We start from the raw sequence: 24671 nt of genomic DNA on the forward strand, positions 1-24671 counted from the left end.
GAGAAGGGAACAGAATTCTGGTTATGACAACTGTCAGGGAGAGACTCAAATGGCCCCAGTCTTCTATTGTTTCCTTCTTATATTCTGTTTTAAAGACAAAAGGGAGAGGGACAATCAGTAATGTGGGGATGTATAACTGGGTGTGGTGGTACGCGTCCTTTAGTTCCAGCTACTCGGGAGGCTGGGGTGGATGGAATGCTTGAGCCCAGGAGTTGGAGAATACTGTGATCACACCTGGGAATAGCCACTGCACTCTAGCCTGGGCGATGTAACAAGACCACATCTCTTAAAAGAAAAAGAGGCATAAGGATGTACTGTTGAGATCTTGTGATTCCAGCAACAGCTCTCAATAAAAATCTAGGTATCCTACTCTGAGCACAACCATCTCTCATTGTAGGCCTCTCATTAAATTTTATCTGTTCCTCAACATCAGGAAGACTTCTAGGCCCCACCCCTCTGTACTTTCTTCTTGTCTTTCAGTCTTAGCCCATCATTTCACTTTCTTCCTCACTTAGCTCAGACTTGATAGTGAACGCAGTTGATTTTGCCTGCCTGAAGTTTACTCCTGTTTCTTCTGCTAACATTGTCTACCATTGCCCCCTCCCTACTTTCGATTCCTAGGTTCATTTGTTTAATCAATTATTTTCTCTAGATTTCATGTCTTTCTATGACTTCTGTCAATATTCTCTACTCTCCTCTTACCTCATTTTTTCTTACTGGCAAAAATCTCAATCCAAGATTAATCCAGCTACAACTGCCTATATGCTACCTATACCCTGACTGCTAAAGTCATCCCACGGTATAGATGGGGAACTAGTTGTAGGACTCAGGCATATACCAACATGCACACACACTCAAGTCCCACAGGCAGCCCTGCAGAACCTCCCTATGTGAAAAGTTGGTCTCTGTACATGTGAGTTTCACATCCTGCAAAGACTGTATATTCCATCTGTGTTTGGTTGTAAAAAAAGAACTGCACAAAAGTAGACCTGTGCAATACAAACCTGCATAAAAGTAGACCTGTGTTGTTTAAGGGTCAACTGTATTGAGAGGGTAAAAGAAATTTAAAAACCACAAAACTGGTGTCACTATTAATAAAGTTCCCAATCTCAACTGGGCCTTCAGTGCTACTCAAAAAGCACAGCTGTTTTCCCCAGCCAGCAGCCTCATTTTCATCAGAGATTATTCCACACTGTTCCTGCTTCTCGAACCTCACCAACTCACCCACACTCATCATCAGACTATCTTGCCTTCAGATAAGAATTTCCCACACCCTAATTTACAAACTTAGTGACAGGCATGCCCACCCCTTCCTTTCTTCATTTCTGTTACAACACAAGGGCTCTTCTTCTCACCCAAGGCTAATCCCCAACTGTGCTTTCAACTCCATCTCTTCCAGCAACTTTGTGAGGAAAGAGACCATGTCTATCTTTTTCATGGTTGTATCCCTAGTGCTGACTACAGTGCTTGGTACATACTGGGTACTCAATAAGTATTTGCTAAACGAATATGCAAATAATAGACATATTAAAAATCTAATTTGGATTCTCTTTTACATACAACTTCATATCTTGTTCTGGTCATTTGACATTTAAAATTTTTTCCTTCTGTCCTAAGATACCCTTTTACACATTTTTATCAACTATGTAATATTCCATCATATGGACATACCACAATTTAAACACTAGCTTACTAATGGATATACACTGTTTTCATATTTCTGTTAATATAAAATAGTTTGATAAACATTGTTGTGTCCAGTCTTGGTCTGAGTTTTTAAATAATTCTTTGGGATAGGTTCATAGAAAGTCACTTGGTCACAGATTTAATTTAAAAAACATTCCTGGTTATAGATATACCACCTGTTATTATAGAAAAATTTAAAAATATAGAAAAGGGTAAAGAAAATTCAGCTATTTGGAGAGTTAACATTAAGCAAGTTTATTTGTTTTCCCTCGTCTTAATTTTTATTTTTGACAGAAATGGGATCATAATATTGTTCATGTGCTTTCCATCTACCTTTTTAAACCTAATATGAGCTTTCCCTTATGTCATCAAATATTTTTCAAAGATATGCTTCAATGCCTATGTAATATGCCAGTATACTGTTATACCATAATTTATTTATCCATTGCCCTACCACTGGGTAGTTATTTCTAATGCTTCAGTACTAGGAAATAATACTGAAGCACACTATATTGAAGGGATACGGCACAATGGTTGTAGGTATAGGCTCTGCACTGCTTAGACCTGAGTGCTATCTCGGTCACTACTTCTATGTGAACCTGAGCAAGTTACTCAAACTCTCTGTTTCTTTTTATAAAATGAAGACAATAATATACACCTCACAGGATTGTAGTGAATTTTCCTTTATATTGTGATAAATATACGTAACAAAAATTGCCATTTTAACCACTTTAAGTATAAATTCAGAGACATTACTTACAAGTGTACAGAAATTTAAATGGAATTTGTTAACAAATGGAAATTGCTTAGTCACAGCCCAATCTAGTATACAGTAGATGCTAGATAAATGCTTGTTATGACTACTATTATGTATATCTTTGTATTTTACTTTTTTTTTTTTTTCTGAGATGGAGTCTGGCACTATCACCCAGGCTGGAGTGCAGTGGCGCAATCTCAGCTCACTACAACCTCCGCCTCCCAAATTCAAGCCATTCTCCTGCCTCAGCCACCCAAGTAGCTGGGATTACAGGTACGTGCCACCACGCCTGGCTAATATTTGTATTTTGAGTAGAGACAGGGTTTCACTGTGTTGGTCAGGCTGGTCTTGAACTCCTGACCTCGTGATCCACCCACCTCAACCTCCCAATGTGCTGGGATTACAGGTATGAGCCATTGCGCCTGGCCGTATTTTACTTTTTTTTTTTTTTTTTTTAGGATAAACTCCTAAAAGTAGAATTACAGGATCAACTACACTAAGGCAGAATGGTTGGCGGTCCTCTTATTCTTTTCCCTGCTCTTGCTTAGTAACAGAAGCCTGGAATTTTGGTTGGGTCCATGACTATCTAGAATAAGGACCCCATTTCCCAGACTCCCCCATGTGGCTAGGTGGGTAATATCTGGCCAACAGGAGTGAGAATTCCTGCAAATTTACTTGCAGGAGGTGGATAACTCTTTCCTCAATCCTTTCTGCTGGCTAGAAATATAAACGTGAAAGCCAGCACTGCACCACTAGCTGGGAATCATGTATTAAGAAAGGCACAGCAGCAAGATGGAAGAAAGCTGGGTTCCTGATGACTATAGAGCCTCCACACCAACCCAGGACCACTTGAGAGCAAATTAAACTCATATCTTGCTTGGGTAACTGTAGTTTTGGTATTTTAACATGACCAATCTAATCTTATATGATATAAAAGGGGATGACATTTTTAAAAGATATACCAGTTTGCATTCCTGCCATCAGTGCTGACTGCTAAACCAATGAACTCTTTAAAAGCTTTGCTGGGTAATAAAGAATTTCCCTAGAGATAGGAGCTGTCTTTGCTATTCACAGTGGGCCCTTAGATAGTTTAAGCTAAGGAGATGACTCCAGATGGCAGCTGGCCACTCCAGAAAGACCAATCATGTGATTAGAAGGTTGGGGCTTTGTTATCGGCCTGACCTCTGGGAAACAAAGGAGGCTGAAAATTGATTTGGATATCATGGTCACTGATTCAATCAAACATACCCATGTAATGAAACCCCAACAAAGAATCTGGATATAAAGGCTCAGGTAAGCTTCTCTGGTTGGCAATACTCTGCATATTGCTACCATGGGGTGGGGACAAAATAAAACTGCATTTGGGACCTTCCCTGACCTCACCCTATGCATTTTTTGGTTTAACAGAAACTTAACAATCCAGAAACGCATTTGATTTGTATCCATTTGCTGTAATAAAGCTGTTATCATTCCTGACTTCTGTGAGTTGTTCTAGTAAATTACAGAATGTACAGGGATAGTGGGAATCCTTGAATTTGTAGGCAGTTGGTCAGATGACAGGGTGGCCTGGAGACCCCTGAGCCTGGAGCTGGTGTCTGAACTGTGGGCAGTCTGTGGAGAGTGATGCCTTTAAGTCTGTGAAGTTTGGCCCAACTTTGGGTAGTTGGTGTCAGAAGTCATTGCAAGATTTTTTAAGCACAATTTCATCTTAATTTGCATTTAATTGAATATTTTTCATGTTTTTCTTTTGTATTTTTCTTTTTTTTTTTTTTTTTTTTTGAGACGGAGTCTTGCTGTCGCCACGCTGGAGTACAGTGGTGCGATCTCAACTCACTCCAACCTCTGCCTCCTAAATTCAAGCAATTTTCCTGCCTCCGCCTCCCGAGAAGCTGGGACTACAGGCATGTGCCACCACGCCCAGATAATTTTTGTATTTTTAGTACAGATGAAGTTTCACCATGTTGGCCAGGATGGTCTCAATCTCTTGACCTTGTGATCCACCCGCCCTGGCCTCCCAAACTGCTGGGATTACAGGTGTGAGGCCACCGCACCCGGCCTGTCTTCTGTATTTTTCTATGTTAGGTGCATATTCATGTCCTGCATACGCTTTTCTATTTCTCTTAAGGGTTTCTTCCACTGCTTTTATGATTAAAAACATTCTCACATCCTGAACTTGACCAGCTATTAGTCTCTGTTTTATTTTTACTTTTACAGTTTTATGTTTTACATTTAAAACGTAAATATTCATCCAGAAATTGCTTTGGGAATGGCTGGAGGTGAAGATCCATTTTCTGCCAAACAGGAAACCACCAGTTAAGTGTGAGGAAGACTGCTGGTTTAAGATAGATATTATTTGGCCGGGCGCCGTGGCTCATGCCTGTAATCCTAGCACTTTGGGAGGCTGGGGAGGGCGGATCACCTGAGGCTCAGGAGTTCGAGACCAGCCTGACCAATATGGTGAAACCCTGTCTCTATTAAAAATACAAAAACTAGCCAGGCGTGGTGGCATGTGCTTGTAGTCCCAGCTACTCAGGAGGCTGAGAGGAGAATTGCTTGAACCTGGGTGGTGGAGGTTGCAGTGAGCCAAGATCACACCATTGCACTCTAGCCTGGACGACAGAGTGAGACTTGGTCAAACAAATAAATAAATAATAGATATTATTTATTATTAGCTTTAGGAATTAGTCTGCTATTACTATTTCATTAAGGGCACTTTAAAAAATTAGGAATAGTTGGCCGGGCGTGATGGCTCACGCCTGTAATCCCAGCACTTTGGGAGGCCAAGGCGGGCAGATCATGAGGTCAGGATATCGAGACCATTCTGGCTAACAAAGTGAAACTCCATCTTTACTAAAAATACAAAAAATTAGCTGGGCGTGGTGGCACACACCTGTAGTCCCAGCTACTCGGGAGAGTGAGGCAGGAGAATCACTTGAACCCAGGAGGTGGAAGTTGCAGTGAGCCCAGATCGCACCACTGCACTCTAGCCTGGGTGACAGAGTGAGACTCCGTCTCAAAAAAAAAAAAAATTTAAGAATAGTTATATCTATACCTGCAAAATAAATGTTTAAGATTTAAATAAAATTGGAAAATTTAAATGAGTATGATTTTTTAGAATAAAAACAAGAAAAGCTATATCATAAATGCAAAGTAAAAACTCTTTAAAAATGAGCAGGAGAATCTCTTTTAAAATTTTCCACTTGTATTATTCATACTCATGTTTACTCCTTTAATTTTTCATAAACTATAAGCATGAAGCTCCAACATACCTCTTGAATGGCTGTCATGACAACATGTTGAACAGATTCCTCCATCATCATAATGGCTTGGATGTACTCTGAAAACAAGAACAATCTGGAATGTCACTGTTCAAGTTAAAGATGGTCAAGGGAATCAAGGCTCATACTTCATAAATTCTTATAAGTCGTTTCCCTGTGTTTTGATTCCTCCTAGGAATCCCACATACACCCTTAAATGTATTGGTAAAGTCCGAAAATCACACTATTTATCTTTCCTTAAGATCTTTTCTTGCCTTTTCAACATTCCTTCTAAAGTTGAGGCTACAGCTACAGGTCATGAGAATGGAATATTGGCATGAGTATGTGCCAATGTAAAATGATGAAATGGTAAAGCCTGAAACCAGGATGGAAAAATCTCTGTATTACCTTTTTCTAAGATCTAAAAATTATCTTTCACATTACTCTTTGCTACGCAGTTAAAAAAAAAAACTTTGAACTCTGTGCTTTATTTTTATGTGACATCAACGTGCTGCATTATTCTGCCTTAATATTTCCTTTTTTTTTTTTTAGACGGAGTCTCACTCTGTCGCCAGGCTGGAGTGCAGTGGCACCATCTCGGCTCACTGCAACCTCCGCCTCCCGGGTTCACGCCATTCTTCTGCCTCAGCCTCCCGAGTAGCTGGGACTACAGGCGTGCGCCACCACGCCCAACTAATTTTTGTATTTTAGTAGAGACCGGGTTTCACCATGTTGGCCAGGATGGTCTCAATCTCTTGACCTCGTGATCCACCTGCCTCAGCCTCCCAAAGTGCTGGGATTACAGGCGTGAGCCACCGTGCCCAGCCTGGCTTAATATTTTCTTCTACAGCAAACAAAAAAAATGAAACTGAGAGCTGCTTAGCACAAAGAATGGAGATGAATTTAAGTTACAAATTGATACCATAGTTAAACAAGTATTGTATAATCCCAGGCTTTAAAATAATTATTGGCTGGTCTAAGGGTAGTGAGTTATCACAATTGACTGTTCACAGTTACAGATGGAACTCCTTGTTCTACTACTTCCCCCTTCTCACTAAGTCACTTGACCGGTCAAACACAAAAAATAAAATGATCCACACCTCCAATAAGCTAAAGCAGCAACTCCATCAATCTCATCCTCACCACTGCCAAAAAACAAAAAGATCTCTTTGTTATTAGTAATGACAAACTTGAAAACAATTTCTTGCCTTTGCAATAAGAAACACGTAAAAGAGTAAAGTAATTAGGAAATTTTAGGTTCAACCTACCTCTCCAACCCCATACCTCCAAACAACATGCACAATAAAAATCTCACTCCTTGAGGTAGTATATGAAGGGGTCTTACCATGAAACTGACAAAGTACTCTTTTGACAAGAGATTCATGTATTTGAAATGACAACTGTAATCCTCTACCCAACACAGGATTTTTAAAAAATGAGGTATTTTTACAATATTATTAAATTATGACTTCTGGTTAATGCTAAAGCTTTAGTTTATCAGAAACATGTTTTTAAGGAAGTATTGCTCTAAGGCTACTTGTACCCAATCGATTGTTTGGTTATAAGTACAAATATACATAACACAACTAAATCATAGGCATTGTTCTTAGGCCAACAGGAATATCATAACTTAATCACTATTTAGTCAAAAAAGAATTCCTTTAGTCTGAGCTCAATTTTTGGTTTTGTTTTCTTAATGAGAATCACCCTATGAGTGTTGGAATACAGAAAGGGAGCTTTTAGATGTTCTGTTCAAAAGTATCAAACACAGAATTCAAAGGCTATGGAGAAACCAGCATAGGTAGGATGACTAAACAGCTCTAAAAGTACGACTGTGAACGTGGAAGAGAAGAAGCAGTGGCACTGATAATGGGGAAGGAGAATTTAATGACAGCCTATTGAAAGTGAAGGAAATAACAGTGGACTCGAGGGGTGAGGGGTTAGTAGGTGTGAGAGGGGAAGCGTTAGTTAAGAAGCGGTGTTGCCACGTCAAGGCCCTTCCCCGCGAACACCGTAAAATGCTAAATGATAAAATGATGATGAGAACTAAATTACTGTACAGTTTTTTAAATAAAAAAATTTATGAATCTTTAAAAGTCCAAAATATAAATGATATGCTATTACCAGGTGTGTGTCTATGAGGCAATGCTGGAGAATGAGATTTGCTATGTGAGGTAGCTTATCCTGAAGCCTTCACTGTTTAAAATTCACAGCATAGTTTATCACAGGGAGTATTAAGTTTAAATGTGGAAGAAACATGAGTTTTTGTCCTTGTCTAGCCTCTCACAGGTAGGAAGTATTGGGCAAGTCACATAACACTTACAAGTCCCAGCTTCCTAGTCTGTAAAAACCATTTTTTGGTACCAGAGAGAAGGGAAATAATAAATAATTATTATTAGTGTGTCTTCTACTACTAATCTTTGTTTTTTCAAACTTACCACCATTTTATTTGCCCCAATTTGAGAAGTAAGATAGCCAAGACAAATGTGCACTGAGTCAACATCCCTAGCAGATGCTCCTCACTTCTAATTAGGAAACACATTTAAACATAAGCCTCTTTTAATCTGCACACTGCTTTATGGAGTACAAAGCACACACATATACACACACACACAATTTCATTCACTCCTCATGACAACCAGCTTTTACATCCTTATTTTGCAGACAACGACACAGGCTAAGTATCTCATCCCAAGCGAGTAAGGTAGTAAACAGCAGAACTGCTTTAGTGAGTTTTACGTTATACACCATAAATATGCAGTGACAGCTAATATTTAACCACTCAGACACTCATGTACTTGATTCTTAGCACTCTACTATGTTCCTGAGAGCAGAGGATGTCCTAAATCTAGACAAATGAGATGTTAAAATTTTGTTCAATAAGTTTCCATCATTTATACAATTTTGGGGGGAAACAATCTAGGTGTTTCTACAGAACATTTGGTCTGAGTGAGAACTTCAATAAATATTATAATTGACTATCTTCTTTCCCACAGGAATATGCATATAGGTAACATCTTTGTCTTTTCCTAGTCCTATTCTGTAGTAAATACAATTAGCTGACTCTCAACAGCTGTGCACTTCCAAAGACCCCCCCCCTACATATTAAGGAGAATTCCAGAAGTCAATGAATTTCCTAAAAGGATACATAAGAAGTTATTATCTGATATCAATCAACTTCAATTAAATAATTTCTATTTTCCACCTTAAAATCGAAGCATCTACTTAGAGATTTAATGTCTCAAATCTTAGGTATACCAATCTCCTAATCTTTGACAGAACACTTGTTAGACACTCCAGGAATATACATAGATCACAACTGCAGAAAATTCCATATTTAATTCTTGAGCTAAACTGAATAAGCAAACTAAAATTTACCTATAAGAAAATGGTGGCCAGGCGCAGTGGCTCATGCCTGTAATCCCAGAGCTTTGGGAGGCCAAGGCAGGCGGATCATGAGGTCAGGAGCTCGAGACCAGCCTGACCAACATGGTAAAACCCCGTCTCTACTAAAAATACAAAAATTAGCCGGGCGTGGTGGCACGTGCACCTGTAATCCCAGCTACTCAGGAGGCTGAGGCAGGAGAATTGCTTGAACCTGGGAGGCAGAGGTTGCAATGAGCCGAGATCACACCACTGGACTCCAGCCTGGGTGACAGAGTGAGAATCTGTCCCAAAAAAAAAAACGAAAAAAAAAGAAAGAGAAAATGGTATGATAAAATAGGAATGGGGCTAGAGAAAAGAAATATATTGTTTTAAAAAACACTGAATTGGAAACCAATAAAATTAGTCATAACTTCAAGAAAATAATGCTATTATTAAACTTACCATGGAACACCAAAAAAGTACAAACAACAAGTTAATAGAAATCTGTTTTGCACTATAAGGGGTAAACAGTGGGGAAACAAGAAAAAAACCTTTGGGCTTAGAAAAAAAAAAATCCATCGTCTTCAACATAAGTAATAGTAACATACTGTGCTGTCATCACTTATAATAGCCCCTATCTCCTGCCGTATTTTCCTTCATCCTTTTCTCACTATACTCCAATTATAGTGTGGTGGGTTTTTTAATTCCTCAGAGATAACCTAGGTCTTTCCTACATTCAGCTTCTACTATTTACATTACTCTTAACCCATTGTCTTCCATAGCTTTGCTTAAATAACTTCCCTGACCCCAAACCCCCTTTAAGCTGTAGCTGAGGAACACTCACCTCTGCGTTCATCATACGGGTATCTGTGGCATTATTTAATGTCCTTCCACTCAAGCTCCTTGAGGGCAGGTACTTGTCTGTTCTAACACTGTGTTCCTAGCCCCCAGTAATGTATAAGTTCAATATTTATGAAATAAATTGAATATAGAAGAGAAAATGAATTTAAGGTAAAATTTATCTGCTTTATTGCATGATAAATTTGAACTGCAGCCTTTAGAAAACAAGTTATTTCTATGCAAATCAGTAGTTGTCAATAGAGAAAAAAAGCTATTTAAGATTAGATAAGCACTTTGGAAGAACTATAAAAAAGATATTAATTATATTATTATCTATATATCAAAGCTGGTCTTCAAGTAACTTCAACAAAGTTCAAATCTGTCAACTTGGACTTGCTGTACACACAAAAATACACTTAACTAACAAAAGCTGTAAATTAAAAGTTAACTTACTGAGAATAGCCTTCTCTAATTCTATGTTAGTGGTTTTACTAATTTACATTCCATTTATTGATAAAATAAATATAATCATTGAACACCACCTAATGACATTTAAAAAACTGTGGCTACCTTAAAGTTCACAAAAGCACACAATAAAATAACTGAATGAAAATGTTTTAAAATACTATATATAGGCTGGGGTGGTGGCTCATGCCTGTAATCCTAGCACTTTGGGAAGCCAAGGCGGGTGGATCACTTGAGGTCAGGAGTTTGAGACCAGCCTGACCAACATGATGAAACCCTGCCTCTACTAAAAACACAAAGCATTAGCCAGGCATGGTGGTGCACATCTGTAATCCCAGCTACTCAAGAGGCTGAGGCAGGAGAATCGCTTGAACCCAGGAGGTGGAGGTTGCAGTGAGCTGAGATCATGCCACTGCACTCCAGCCTGGGCAACAGAGCAAGACTCCATCTCGAAAAAATAAAATAAAATAGAATAAAATAAAATAAAATACTATATGTAAAACTTATAATGTTTTCATGTTTCCTAGTAATAACTAATGTTTTGTGAACCACTACTATGTGCAAGACACTGTACTGTTCTATATACATGATCTCATTTAGTTTCCACAATAACCTTAGGAGGTAGGTACTATAATGAATCTCTATTTTACTAAAAAATTAAAATACAGAGGTTAAGTGATCTACTCCAAGTCCTTGAGATTGCCTGCGAGAGGTGGAAACGAGTTGAAATTCATGGGTTGATGCACACTGCAGCTCATGCTCTTAATCTCATATTTCAATGTAATAATAATGACATAATATATTGGGTCATTTCAGCTCTGGGAGCTTAAAATGGGGTATTTTAGATTGCAATACAAAGGACATGGGAAAAAATAAAAGACAGTTTTCAGATTTACATGCTTAGCGAGAAATTTTTCTAGCAGTGATAGATACCATTAAGTTATTTTATTACTTTTTTTTTTCTGAGAAAAAGTCTTGATCTATTGCCCAGGCTAAATAAAGTGCAGTGGCACAATCTTGGCTCAATGCAACCTCCGCCTCCCAGGTTCAAGTGATTCTCCTGCCTCAGCCTTGCAAGCAGCTGGGATTACAGGCGCCCACCACCGCGCCCGGCTAATTTTTGTATTTTTAGTAGAGATGGGGTTTCACCATCTTGGCCAGGCTGGTCTCAAACTCCTGACTTCGTGATCCACCTGCCTCACCCTCCCAAAGTGCTGGGATTACAGGCGTGAGCCACTGCGCCCGGCCCCATTAATTTTACAAGCCTGTTTATCGATGTGAAAATTAATCCCAAGGTTTTCCAGGTTTTTAAATGTTTTCTTGCCAGAGTATGTTACTACAAAATATCCTGTGGCATTTTTCTCTTTTTTTGAGACAGGGTCTTGCTCTGTCGCCCAGGCTGGAGTGCAGTGATGCGATCTTGGCTCATTGCAACCTCTGCCTCCCAGGTTCAAGTGATTCTCATGCCTCAGACACCTGAGTAGCTGGGATTACAGGAGTGTGCCTCCACACTCAGCTAATTTTTTTTTTTTTCTAGTAGAGATGGGGTTTCACCATATTGGTCAAGCTGGTCTCCAACTCCTGGCCTCAAGTGATCCGCCCACCGTGGCCTCCCAAAGTGCTGGGATTACTGGCATGAGCCACCGTACCCAGCCTCCTGTGGTATTTCTAAGAGTTTTACAATTATTTAAAAATAAATGAAACAATTTTGATATATGTAATACTATTCCTTCCTTTAAAAGATAGTCAAGGCACTATCTAAAATTTAAGTCAGGGAGTGGTTTCTTAAGGAAAAGTATCTGCCAGATTTTGGGGTAGGAAACCCAATTCAAAATTTATTTTTATTATTTAAACATTGCATATAATGATACTCTTCCCTCTCTTTTTCCCCACAGTAGAGGCAAACTTGCAAATGTTTTCCAAATACAATATGCCTAAAAAAAGAAAAAGGAGAAGCTGAAGGCATCTGTTATAGATATATGTTGGGAAGGCAGACCTGAATATCTATTAAACTGCTGTATGTCTCTGCTCATTTTTTCCAGATTAGGTAGATGTTGTCAAATTAACAGCAAATTTCACTGCATTCAGTGTAGTTATCTACTCAAGGAATTATGTGGTATTGCACAAAAGAAAAAATATCACCCCAATCAAATTTATTTTAATGTGCAAAATTCATTTAAGCTTAAAAACAAATTACTAGTAAAACTGTAGAAAATGGCATTCTTTGGGGGTGACCTTAAACAGATGTTACTGTTGGTACTGGTGATTTATATATAAAATATAAAATATACATTACTTTCCTTCATTATTTTAAATGCAAACACTAACTTGAAACAAATTACCTTGCTTCTGTTCACAGTTCACAGCACAGCCTAAGATGAGCTGAAGCATCCTTCCAAGCTCTGCTGCATCAGAATGCTCCCCAATAAGGTTCACATCAGGAAGGGTAAAGTCATTAATTTGCTGTCCTAAAATCTGAATGGAGATAAAAGCATTATAATTGCATTTACATTTATATGACCAAAAAAAAAAAAAAAAACTTGATCGAGGTTAGTTTGTTATTACCAGAAACTCATTGCCAAGGACAGAGTGATTATGTTCCATTTCACTCCCAATTTCTATTTCTACCTCCCATACCTAAATTATAACTATCTTGAGTCACAGCAACTTAGTCCCTACTCTGGTATGTGGCATGTACATCGAGCAAAAAAAAACAAAAAAGAAAAAAACAAAACAAACAAACAAAAAAACCCTGAGTACTCCAAGAAGAAATGGGTGTATATTCTTTGAAGAAGTAGAACTAAAATGGTTATGAACTAGGGGAAACCAGAAAGAGCTAAGATTAAATATAAGTTCATGTCCCCAACAGTAAGATTCTCACTAGCCACCTTCACTCCACTTGATTCCCAAAACACTGGCAGCAAAATACCTACGTCAGGAAGGAGCATGAAGGATTTCTTTATACGGAAACTGACTGTTCCCACATGAAATGATTCATATGCAGACAAATGGGCAGGTCTCTGCCTGACAATCCTGCAGTGAAATGTACCACTCAAAAAGCACCCCCAACTCAGATTCCAATCAGCTTTTGATAGTGGTTTACTTTTAAATGTCAACAACCAACCAAGGACCATTAAAACATTTGAGAAGTCTCCAACATTAAAAATAGGGAAAAACAATGAAAGCAAACTCAGAAAAAAGCAAATAATGAAGCAAATGAAAGAAAATAAAATTTTAAACATCCTATAACTAGATGACATACAGGTGGTAAAACTATCAACACAAACAAGAAAACAATTATTTAAAAACCTGGGAATCATGGTTTTCCCTGGACAGGAGGTGAGGAAAGAGGTTGTAATCAAGAAGGTAAACACAAGCCCTGGTAGGTGCTGGTGACATTCAACCAACCTATGTTACATGGCTGTTCACTTCACAATTACCTTTAAAATGTACATATACATATGGTATGCTTTTCTGAATGTACGTTTATTCTACAATGAAAAAGTAATAGGGTTTTTGGAGGAGCGGGACTGGTATTTTACTTTTTCTTTCTTTATTTTTTTGAGATGGAGTTTCGCTCTTGTTGCCCAGGCTGCAGTGCAATGGCATGATCTCAGCTCACTGCAACCTCCCAAGTTCAAGCTATTCTCCTGCCTCAGCCTCCCAAGTAGCTGGGATTACAGGCATGTGCCACCACACCCAGCTAATTTTGTATTTTTAGTAGAGATGGGATTTCACCATGTTGGTCAGGCTGGTCTCAAACTCCTGACCTCAAGTAATCCACCTGCCTGGGCCCCGAAAGTGCTGAGATTACAGGCGTGAGTCACCGTACCTGGCCAAGATTGGTATTTTAGATGGATGGTCAAAGAAGCCCTCTATGCTAAGTCAAAAACTGAGCAGAATCCTGGAATGAAGAGGCAGACCATACAGTTATAGGTGGGGGGATACGACACAGAGGTTACCATGGGCAAAGTCGTCAGGTAGGAGTGCACTTGATAAACTCCAAAAACAGTAGGGTCAGTGTGGCTGGGGAAGGAGTGGAAGACAAGGTCCAGGGGTCAGGATGGGGGAGGCATGTCACTTAGGTCCTCATAAGTTATGTCAAGGATGTGAGTTTTATTCTAAATAATATGGAAAACAAATTGAATTAAATGAATAGAAATACACCACCAACCAGATTAAATTAAATTTTTCTCCTTGAATAGGAAAATCAATTCCTAGAAGGACATAAAAGAAAATACTGGCCAGACACAGTGGTTCATGCCTCTTTTTTTTTTTTTTTTTTTTTTTTGAGACGAAGTCTCGCTCTGTCGCCCAGGCTGGAGTGCAGTGGCGTGATCTTGGCTCACTGCAACCTCTGCCTCCCAGGTTCACAACATTCTCGTGCTTCAGCCTCCCGAGCAGCTGGGACTACAAGCGCCCACCACCACACCCACCTAATTTTTTTTTGTATTTTTAGTAGAGACGGGGTTTCACTGTGTTAGCCAGGATGGTCTAGATCTCCTGACCTCGTGATCCTCCCGCCTCGGCCTCCCAAAGTGCTGGGATTACAGGTGTGAGCCACTGCGCCCAGCCGGCTCACGCCTTTAATCCCAGCACTTCGGGAGGCCAAGGTGGGTGGATCACCTGAGGTCAGGAGTTTGAAACCAGCTTGGCCAACATAGTAAAATCCCGTCTCTACTAAAAATACAAAAATTAGCTGGGTGTGGTGGCAGGCGACTGTGGTCCCAGCTACTTGGGAGGCTAAGACAGGAGAATTACTTGAACCTGGGAGGTGGAGGTTGCCAGTGAGCCGAGGTCGTGCCACTGCACTCACTCCGGCCTGGGTGCCAGAGTGAGACTCCATCTCAAAAATAAGTAAGTAAGTAAGTAAGTAAATAAATAAATAAATAAATAAATAAAATAAACAAAATGAAAAGACCAAACCTATGTTTGATTGGTGTACCTGAAACTGACAGGGAGAATGGAACCAAGTTGGAAAACGCTCTTCAGGATATTATCTAGGAAAACTTCCCCAACCTAGCAAGACAGGCTAACGTTCAAATTCAGGAAATATAGAAAACACCACAAAGATATTCCTCAAGAAGAGCAACCCCAAGACACATAATCGTCAGATTCACCAAGGTTGAAATGAAGAAAAAAATGTTAAGGGCATCCAGAGAGAAAAGTCGGGTTGCCCACAAAGGGAAGCCCATCAGACTAACAGCGGATCTCTCTGCAGAAACCCCACAAGCCAGAAGAGAGTGGGAGCTAATATTCAACATTCCTAAAGAAAAGCATTTTCAACCCAGAATTTCATACCCAGCCAAACTAAGCTTCACAAGTGAAGGAGAAATAAAACCCTTTACAGACAAGCAAATGCTGAGAGATTTTGTCACCACCAGGCCTGTCTTACAAGAGCTCCTGAAGGAAGCACTAAATATGGCAAGGAAAAACTGGTACCAGCCACTGCAAAAACATATGAAATTGTAAAGACCATCAACACCATGAAGAAACTGCATCAACTAATAGGCAAAATAACGACTAGCATCATAATGACAGGATCAAATTCACACATAATATTAACCTTAAATGTAAATGGGCTAAATGCCCCAATTTAAAGGCACAGACTAGCAAATTGGATGAAGAGTCAAGACCCATCAGTGTGCTGTATTCAGGAAACTCATCTCACATGCAAAGACACACATAGGCTCAAAATAAAGGGATGCAGGAAGATTTACCAAGCAAATGGAAAGCAAAAAAAAAAAAAAAAAAAAAAAAGCAGGGGTTGCAACGCTAGTCTCTGATAAAACAGACTATAAACCAACAAAGATCAAAAGAGACAAAGAAGGCCATTACATAATGGTAAAGGGATCAATTCAACAAGAAGAGCTAGCTATCCTAAATATATATGCACCCAATACAGGAGCACCCAGATTCATAAAGCAAGTTCTTAGAGACCTATAAAGAGACTTAGACTCCCACGCGACAATAGTGGGAGACTTTAACACCCCACTGTCAATATTAGACAGATCAACGAGACAGAAAATTAACAAGGATATTCAGGACTTGAACTCAGCTCTGGACCAAGCAGACCTAATAGACATCTACAGAACTCTCCACCCCAAATCAACAGAATATACATTCTTCTCAGCACCACATTGCACTTATTCTAAAATTGACCACATAATTGGAAGTAAAACACTCCTCAGTAAATGCAAAAGAACAGAAATCATAACAAACAGTTTCTCAGACCACAGTGCAATCAGATTAGAACTGAGGATTAAGAAACTCATTCAAAACCGCACAACTACATGGAAACTGAACAACCTGCTCCTGAATGACTACTGGGTACATAATGAAATGAAGGCAGAAATAAGTAAGTTCTTTGAAACCAATGAGAACAAAGACACAATGTACCAGAATCTCTGGGACACAGCTAAAGCAGTGTTTAGACGGAAATTTATAGCACTAAATGCCCACAGGAGAAAGCAGGAAAGATCTGAAATCGACACCCTAACATCACAATTTAAAGAACTAGAGAAGCAAGAGCAAACAAATTCAAAAGCTAGCAGAAGACAAGAAATAACTAAGATCAGAGCAGAACTTAAGGACATGAAAAACCCTTCAAAAAAAAAAAAAATCAATGAATCCAGGAGCTGGTTTTTTTAAAAAGATTAACAAAATAGACCACTGGCCAGACTAATAAAGAAGAAAAGAGAGAAGAATCAAATAGACACAATAAAAAATGATAAATAGGATATCACCACTGATCCCACAGAAATACAAACTACCATCAGAGAATACTGTAAACACCTCTATGCAAATAAACTAGAAAATCTAGAAGAAATGGATAAATTCCTAGACACATACATCCTCTAAAGACTAAACCAGGAAAGAAGTCAAATCCCTGAATACACCAATAACAAGTTCTGAAATTAAGGCAGTAATATCTTACCAACCAAAAAAAGCCCAGGACCAGATGGATTCACAGCTGAATTCTACCAGAGGTACAAAGAGGAGCTGGTACCATTCCTTCTGAAACTATTCCAAACAACAGAAAAAGAGGTACTCCTCCCTAACTCATTTTATGAGGCCAGCATCATCCTGACACCAAAACCTGACAGAGACACAAGAAAAAAAGAAAATTTCAGGCCAATATCTCTGATGAACATCGATGAAAAAATCCTCAATAAAATACTGACAAACTGAATCCAGCAGCACATCAAAAAGCTTATCCACCACCATCAAGTTGGCTTCATCCCTGGGATGTAAGGCTGGTTCAACATACTCAAATCAGTAAACATAATACATCACATAAACAGAACCAATGACAAAAACCGTACAATTATCTCAATAGATGCAGAAAAGGCCTTTGATAAAATTCAACACCCCTTCATGCTAAAAACTCTCAATAAACTAGGTATTGATGGAATGTATCTCAAAATAGTAACAGCTACTTATGACAAACCCACAGCCAATATCATACTGAATGGGCAAAATCTGGAAGCATTCCCTTTGAAAACTGGCACAAGACAAGGATGTCCTCTCTCACCACTCCTATTCAACATAGTATTGGAAGTTCTGGCCAGGGCAATCAGGCAAGAAAAAGAAATAAAGGATATTCAAATAGAAAGAGAGGAAGCCAAATTGTCTCTGTTTGCAGATGACATGATTGTATATTTAGAAAACCCCATCGTCTCAGCCCAAAATCTCCTTAAGCTGATAAGCAACTTCAGCAAAGTCTCAGGATACAAAATCAATGTGCAAAAATCACAAGCATTCCTATACACCAATAACAGACAAATAACCAAATCATAAGTCAACTCCCATTCGCAACTGCTACTAAGAGAATAAAATACCTAGGAATACACAACTTACAAGGGATGTGAAGGACCTCTTCAAGGAGAACTACAAACCACTGCTCAAGGAAATAAGAGAGGACACAAACAAATGAACAAATATTCCATGCTCATGGATAGGAAGAAGCAATATCGTGAAAATGGCCATCCTGCCCAAAGCAATTTATAGATTCAATGGTATCCCCATACAGCTACCACTGACTTTCTTCAAAGAATTAGAAAAAACTACTTTAAATTTCATATGGAACCAAAAAAGAGCCAGTATAGCCAAGACAATCCTAAGCAAAAAGAACAAAGTTGGAGGCATCACAATACCTGACTTCAAACTATACTACAAGGCTACAGTAACCAAAACAGCATGGTACTGGTACCAAAGCAGATATACAGACCAATGGAACAGAACAGAGGCCTCAGAAATAATGCCACACATCTACAACCATCTGATCTTTGACAAACCTGACAAAAACAAGCAATGGGAAAAGGATTCCCTATTTAATAAATGGTGTTGGGAAAACTGGCTAGTCATATGCAGAAAACTGAAACTGGACCCCTTCCTTACACCTTATACAAAAATTAACTCAAGATGGATTAAAGACTTAAACGTAAGACCTAAAACCATAAAAACCCTAGAAGAAAACTTAGGCAATACCATTCAGGACACAGGCATGGGCAAAGACTTCATGACTAAAACACCAAAAGCAACTGCAACAAAAGCCAAAATTGACAAATGAGATCTAAGAAAACTAAAGAGCCTCTGCACAGCAAAAGAAACTATCCTCAGAGTGAAAAGGCAACCTACCGAATGGGAGAAAATTTTTGCAATCTATCCATCTGACAAAGGGCTAATATCCAGAATCTACAAGTAACTTAAACAAATGTACAAGAAAAAAAAAAAAAAACCCCATCAAAAAGTGGGCAAAGGGTTTGAACAGACACTTCTCGAAAGAAGACATTTATATGGCCAATAAACATATGAAAAAAAGCTCACCATCATTGGTCATTAGAGAAATGCAAATCAAAACCACAATGAGATACCATCTCACACCAGTTAGAATGGCGATCATTAAAAAGTAAGGAAACAATAGATGCTGGAGAGGATATGGAGAAATAGGAATGCTTTTACACTGTTGGTGGGAGTGTAAATTAGTTCAACCATTGTGGAAGACAGTGTGGTGATTCCTCAAGGATCTAGAACCAGAAATACTATTTGACCCAGCAATCCCATTACTGGGTATATACCCAAAGGATTATAAATCAATCTACTATAAAGACACATGCACACATGTTTATTGCAGCACTATTCACAATAGCAAAGACTTGGAACCAACCCAAATGCCCATCAATGATAGACTGGATAAAGAAAATGTGGCACATATACACCATGGAATACCATGCAGCCATAAAAAAGGATGAGTTTATGTCCTTTGCAGGGACATGGATGAAGCTCAGAAACCATCATTCTGAGCAAACTATCACAAGGACAGAAAACCAAACACCACATGTTCTCACTCATGGGTGGGAATTGAACAGTGAGAACACATGGACACACGGAGGGAACATCACCCACTGGGGCCTGTTGCGGGGGTGGGGGGCTAGGGGAGGGATAGCATTAGGAGAAATACCTAATATAGATGATGGGTTGATGGGTGCAGCAAACCACCATGGCACGTGTATAGCTATGTAACAAACTTGCACGTTCTGCACATGTATCTCAGAACTTAAAGTGTAATAATTAAAAAAAAATATGAAAGTAAAAACAATCTATGATTAATATTCTCATAGAGATAAGAGAAACATATTCATAAGGAAGAAGAGGATATAAAAGTTACATTCAGAAAACATAAAGCGCTCTTGCAAATTAAAAATGTGATAGCAGAAATGAAAAATTCAACAGGCAAGCTAGAAGAAGGTGTATAATCATCTCAGTAAGCAGAGCAAAAACACAAGACAGAAAAAACGAGAGAAAGGGTTAGATAATTAAAGGATTAACCCAGGCGGTTCAATAGCTAAATAGTTCAGAAAGAGGATAAAGTAAAGAAAAATAAAGTAATAAAATAAATAAATAAATAAATGAGATAAAATAAATAATAGTAAGATGAAAATTTCCTAAAACTAAAGCTAGTAGGCATTCAGATTTTAAGGGTGTGCTAAGTGCCAAGCTCAATAAAACAAAAGAAAAGAACAACAAAAAAACTCCTTCTCATACTAAAGCACGGCAGCATGAACACGGAGATAAAAAGGACCTAAAAGGTCCCAGAAAGTGAACAAGTTACCAACAGGGAGTGGGAGTCCACATGAGAGATGTCAGCAGCAGCACTGGAAGCCACAGGGCATGGAGCAATGATTTCAAAATACAGACGAATGACTTCCAACCTGGAATTCCATATTCAACTAAACCACAGTGTAAAGAGAACTAAGATTATTTTCAGATTTGTGGGGCTTAAAATAAGTATCTCTCATGTATTTTTCTGAAGATGCCACTGGAAAATGGGCTCTACCAAAACATGAAAGTAAACCAAAAAAGAGAAATACACCGAATTCAGCAAACAAAATAAGATAGGAGAAAGACAAAGGAATTCCCAGAAGCAGGGTGAAAGGCAATGACAGAACCATGAATTTATTCTTCTTGTTTATCCTAGAGTGAATAACCTTATGTTTTGCTGCAGAAATGTTAATATAATGGAATAATGGTGTAACCCCAGGCCCCACTGGGTTATTTACACAATACGTAGTGTATGCATCATGTTACCTTTCTAAAAATCTGAAAAACTCTGAATTCCAAAATGAATCTGGCCTAAAGGATTGGGATCTGAAATTGTGGACCTACATACACATTTTTATAAACACATTTATGTATATTCATGTAAAACTGGTATCATATGGCATATACAATCTCACACTTTTATATTGTTAAAGAATATTTATATATATGTATTTTCATGGCTGAATGGCATTTGTCCTACAACATGTTTCATAATTTTCTATTGTTAGACCTTGGGTTATATTCAATTTTTGCCTACTATGAAATAATGATGAGGTGGATAGCCTAATGTAGTTCTTAAAGACCAATTTCTAGAAATAGAACTATGGTGTCAAAGGGGTGTGCATTTGCAAAACGTTTAAATATATAGGCAAGTACCTTCATCTAGTTTATGAAGTTTAACACATAAAATGAATTACTAAATGCACAAAGAAATATATAATATAAATCACAGTAGGCAGTAAGAAGGAAAAGAACCTTGGGCTATGAGAATAAATGGGGAAACTGATACTGAATCATATAGGTATGGGCTCACTAAATGGCAGTGTAGGCTCAAATTAGGCAAACTCCAACCACACGTACTGATTTTAGTTTTACTCATGCTCCAACTCTTTCTCCTAATCATGTAGTAATAAATATAATTAGGTTTCTAAAAGAGCATAAGTTCCAAAGACACCACACCATTTTCAGAGACTGGATTTCTTCTTCCTCTCAGGCACGCTCAGGCTAGGGGATGCTATGTGGGGCTACAGGTAACACCAGTAGGCCTAGGACCCAAAAATGTCAGGGGGCTGGGTGAGGGGGAGAAAAAAAAGAAAAATTACAAGAGGGGAAGAGAAAGAGGTGCATATGAGCCTTGGCTTCTCATGTATGAGATGAGGATAATGGCTCGGATTTCCTCTGGGTGGCTTCCACTGAGTGAGAGACCTGGCTCAGGATGACACTCCTGAAACAGCATCACTATCTTCAATGCCATACATTTTCTATTCTTTTTTATTGTAATACTTTATTAAAAACTACCTTTTTTTTAAATGTAATAGGCATGATGCTCAGAACAAAACCAATCACCTCTTCTAAGCCCAAAAGATCTAGTAAATGTAAGTACTTCTGGTTGAAGGAAAAAAACTTTTTGTCAACGTGTCTAATACCAACCCTATGTTCGCATTCATATGTATCTTAAATACCATGTTTTTCTTGGAAATTAATATTTATTTGACATGATTAGGAAACTCTGAGTGCCTGCAGTGTAATAGCACTGTCCTGACGGCTGGGATGTACCAATGACTACATGAGGTCTGGCTCCAACCTCATTTCATGGCTCTAAGAATATAATGGGGTGGCCAGGCACAGTGGCTCCGGCACTTTGGGAGGCCAAGGTTGGTGGATCACAAGGTCAGGAGTTTGAGACCAGCCTGGCCAATATGGTGAAACCCTGTCTCTACCAAAAATACAAAAATTAGCTGGACGTGGTGGTACGCACCTGTAGTCCCAGCTTCTCGGGAAGCTGAGACAGGAGAATGGCGTGAACCCAGGAGGCGGAGGTTGCAGTGAGCCGAGATCGCACTACTGCACTCTACCCTGGGTGACACACCGAGAATCTGTCAAAAAAGAAAGGACGGAATGGGAAGAGGGAAGGGAAGGGAAGGCACGGTGGCTCATGCCTGTAATCCCAGCACTCTGGGAGGCCGAGGCGGGCAGATCATGAGGTCAGGAGATCGAGACCATCCTGGCTAACACAGTGAAACCCCATCTCTACTAAAAATACAAAAAAATTAGCCGGGCATGGTGGCGGGCACCTGTAGTCCCAGCTACTTGGGAGGCTGAGGCAGGAGAATGGCATGAACCCGGGAGGCAGAGCTTGCAGTGAGCTGAGATTGTGCCACTGCACTCCACACTGGGTGACAGAGCGAGACTCCGTCTCAAAAAAAAAAACAAAGAGAAGAGAAGAATATAATGGGGTGAGACAACCAAATAAACCAACAAATAAGGAGACTGCTGATATGGCCAGGATTAAAGGGAATAAACAATAAACAGGGTGATGTGACTGAATAATGGGGCTGAGGGGTGAATGTGGCCCTGGCTGAGACAGCACATGCTCAGAGAAAGTCTCTGTAAGGAGGTAACAGAAAGTTCAAAAAAGCAAGAGCAAGAAATGCCAGGAGCTGAGGGAAGAACACTGCATACAGCAACAGCAGTGGGGCAAAGGCTAAGGAAGAAAAGGACTTAGCAGATTTCAGGCACAGAAGCAGAGAATGTGGCTCCAGTGCCTTAGGTGCGGGAAAAGTAGTTAGGAAGTCGTTCATGGTAAGAATGTGGATGTGATTCTCAACGCAAGGGGAAACCACAGAGGACTTTAAGGAGGAGACTGATGTGATCACCTTTAAATTTTTAAAAATAATGCAACAGTGAAATCAGGATCACCAGCGAGACTACTTTAGTAATCTAAGCAAGAGTGAATGATGGCTTGGCATAGTTGGTGGCCGCACAGATGGAGAAAGATCTATTTTGAAGGTTTGACTAATGGGTCTTACAGATGATATTAGAAGAAAGAAGGACTGTAGGAGGCTTTCTAGATTCTGGGCTTGAGTAATAGGGTGAATGGTAGGGTCACTTACTGAGATGGGGAAGATCAGTGCTACAGGTATAAACATGGGTACTAAATGCAGGTAAGCTTGTAGGAAAACACAGTAGGGAAATAACTAGGGTATGGTGTTGTGTCCATTTGGCATCTTTGATCACAAAATTTAAACTAAAACTAGTTATTTCCACTGCCTGATTTCTTCCCCAGCAATGTCTGACTGTTCTGATGCAGACTCAGAGGACAAACTGAGTTCATCTAGGGGTAGGGGGTTTGCCAAGGAATAAAATGAAAGTAGACAATGGTGCATGAACTCTAAAACTATCTTCACAAGTAAAGGAAAAAAAGACAGAATTAATAGATGACATAAAGTAAAATTTGACATTAATTATAAATCATCTACAAACTACCTATAATACAGTGAAAAGGATCATCCATCTATTAACTGACTGACAGATGGTTGGTTGAACCATCATCCTATTATAGAAACTATAAAATGAAGGACAAACTGATTATTAATTTTGAAAGCAATTTTTCCTTAACTTGAAACTATTATAAAATTAAACTATCCTATAGTAACACTTCTAAGCAGAATGAGAAAAAAGTCTTTACCTCATGATTATAATCCAAGATTCCTTTTAAAATTTTCTTTAAATTGCTTATCTGTTTAAAGAGAGAGAAAACAACTGGGTAAAAGGCAAGACAGATCAAAACATAATTTAACATAAAAAATTTCTGAGCCAACCAATCACTGCAGTTAATCATAAGTAAATATTAACAAATAAAATTCAAAAGCATATTTGAATTATCATCATCAAAAAGTACTATTATATAATCCAAGAGATTTATAAAACAAATTATGTCTCCAATTATGTAGAATTTTCAATGTTATGACCACACTGAAAACAACTGGAGGGTAACTGAATGAGACTTAACAATAAGATTAAATTATTTAGGTTTTCTGTGGGTAAAGTAAAAATATGCCATCCTTAATGAAGACTCGAGTTCAGAGCTATTCTCCCTAGAAAAGTCAAACTGCATCTATATAGAAATTAAGTTCTAAAGAGAGTATTAGGCAAAAATTATAGTAAAATAATCTTTAAAATAACCCATGAAGTAT

General features: G+C 38.8%; 1 protein-coding gene across 2 annotated transcripts in view; it reads right to left on the reverse strand.

Annotated features, from left to right (window-relative positions):
- The window catches only part of HOOK3 (hook microtubule tethering protein 3), a 131869-nt gene that overhangs the window by 74496 nt on the left and 32702 nt on the right, over positions 1-24671 (reverse strand). For both annotated transcript variants that reach the window (XM_031013584.3, XM_055349172.2), the window contains exons 4-6: positions 24164-24214; positions 12714-12846; positions 5713-5780 (exon numbers count right to left, since the gene is read on the reverse strand). In XM_031013584.3, coding sequence (XP_030869444.1) covers positions 5713-5780; positions 12714-12846; positions 24164-24214 — 252 coding nt within the window. The remainder of the gene's footprint in view (positions 1-5712; positions 5781-12713; positions 12847-24163; positions 24215-24671) is intronic.

This window comes from Gorilla gorilla, chromosome 7, assembly GCF_029281585.2.
Source record: "Gorilla gorilla gorilla isolate KB3781 chromosome 7, NHGRI_mGorGor1-v2.1_pri, whole genome shotgun sequence".
NCBI lineage: Eukaryota > Metazoa > Chordata > Mammalia > Primates > Hominidae > Gorilla > Gorilla gorilla.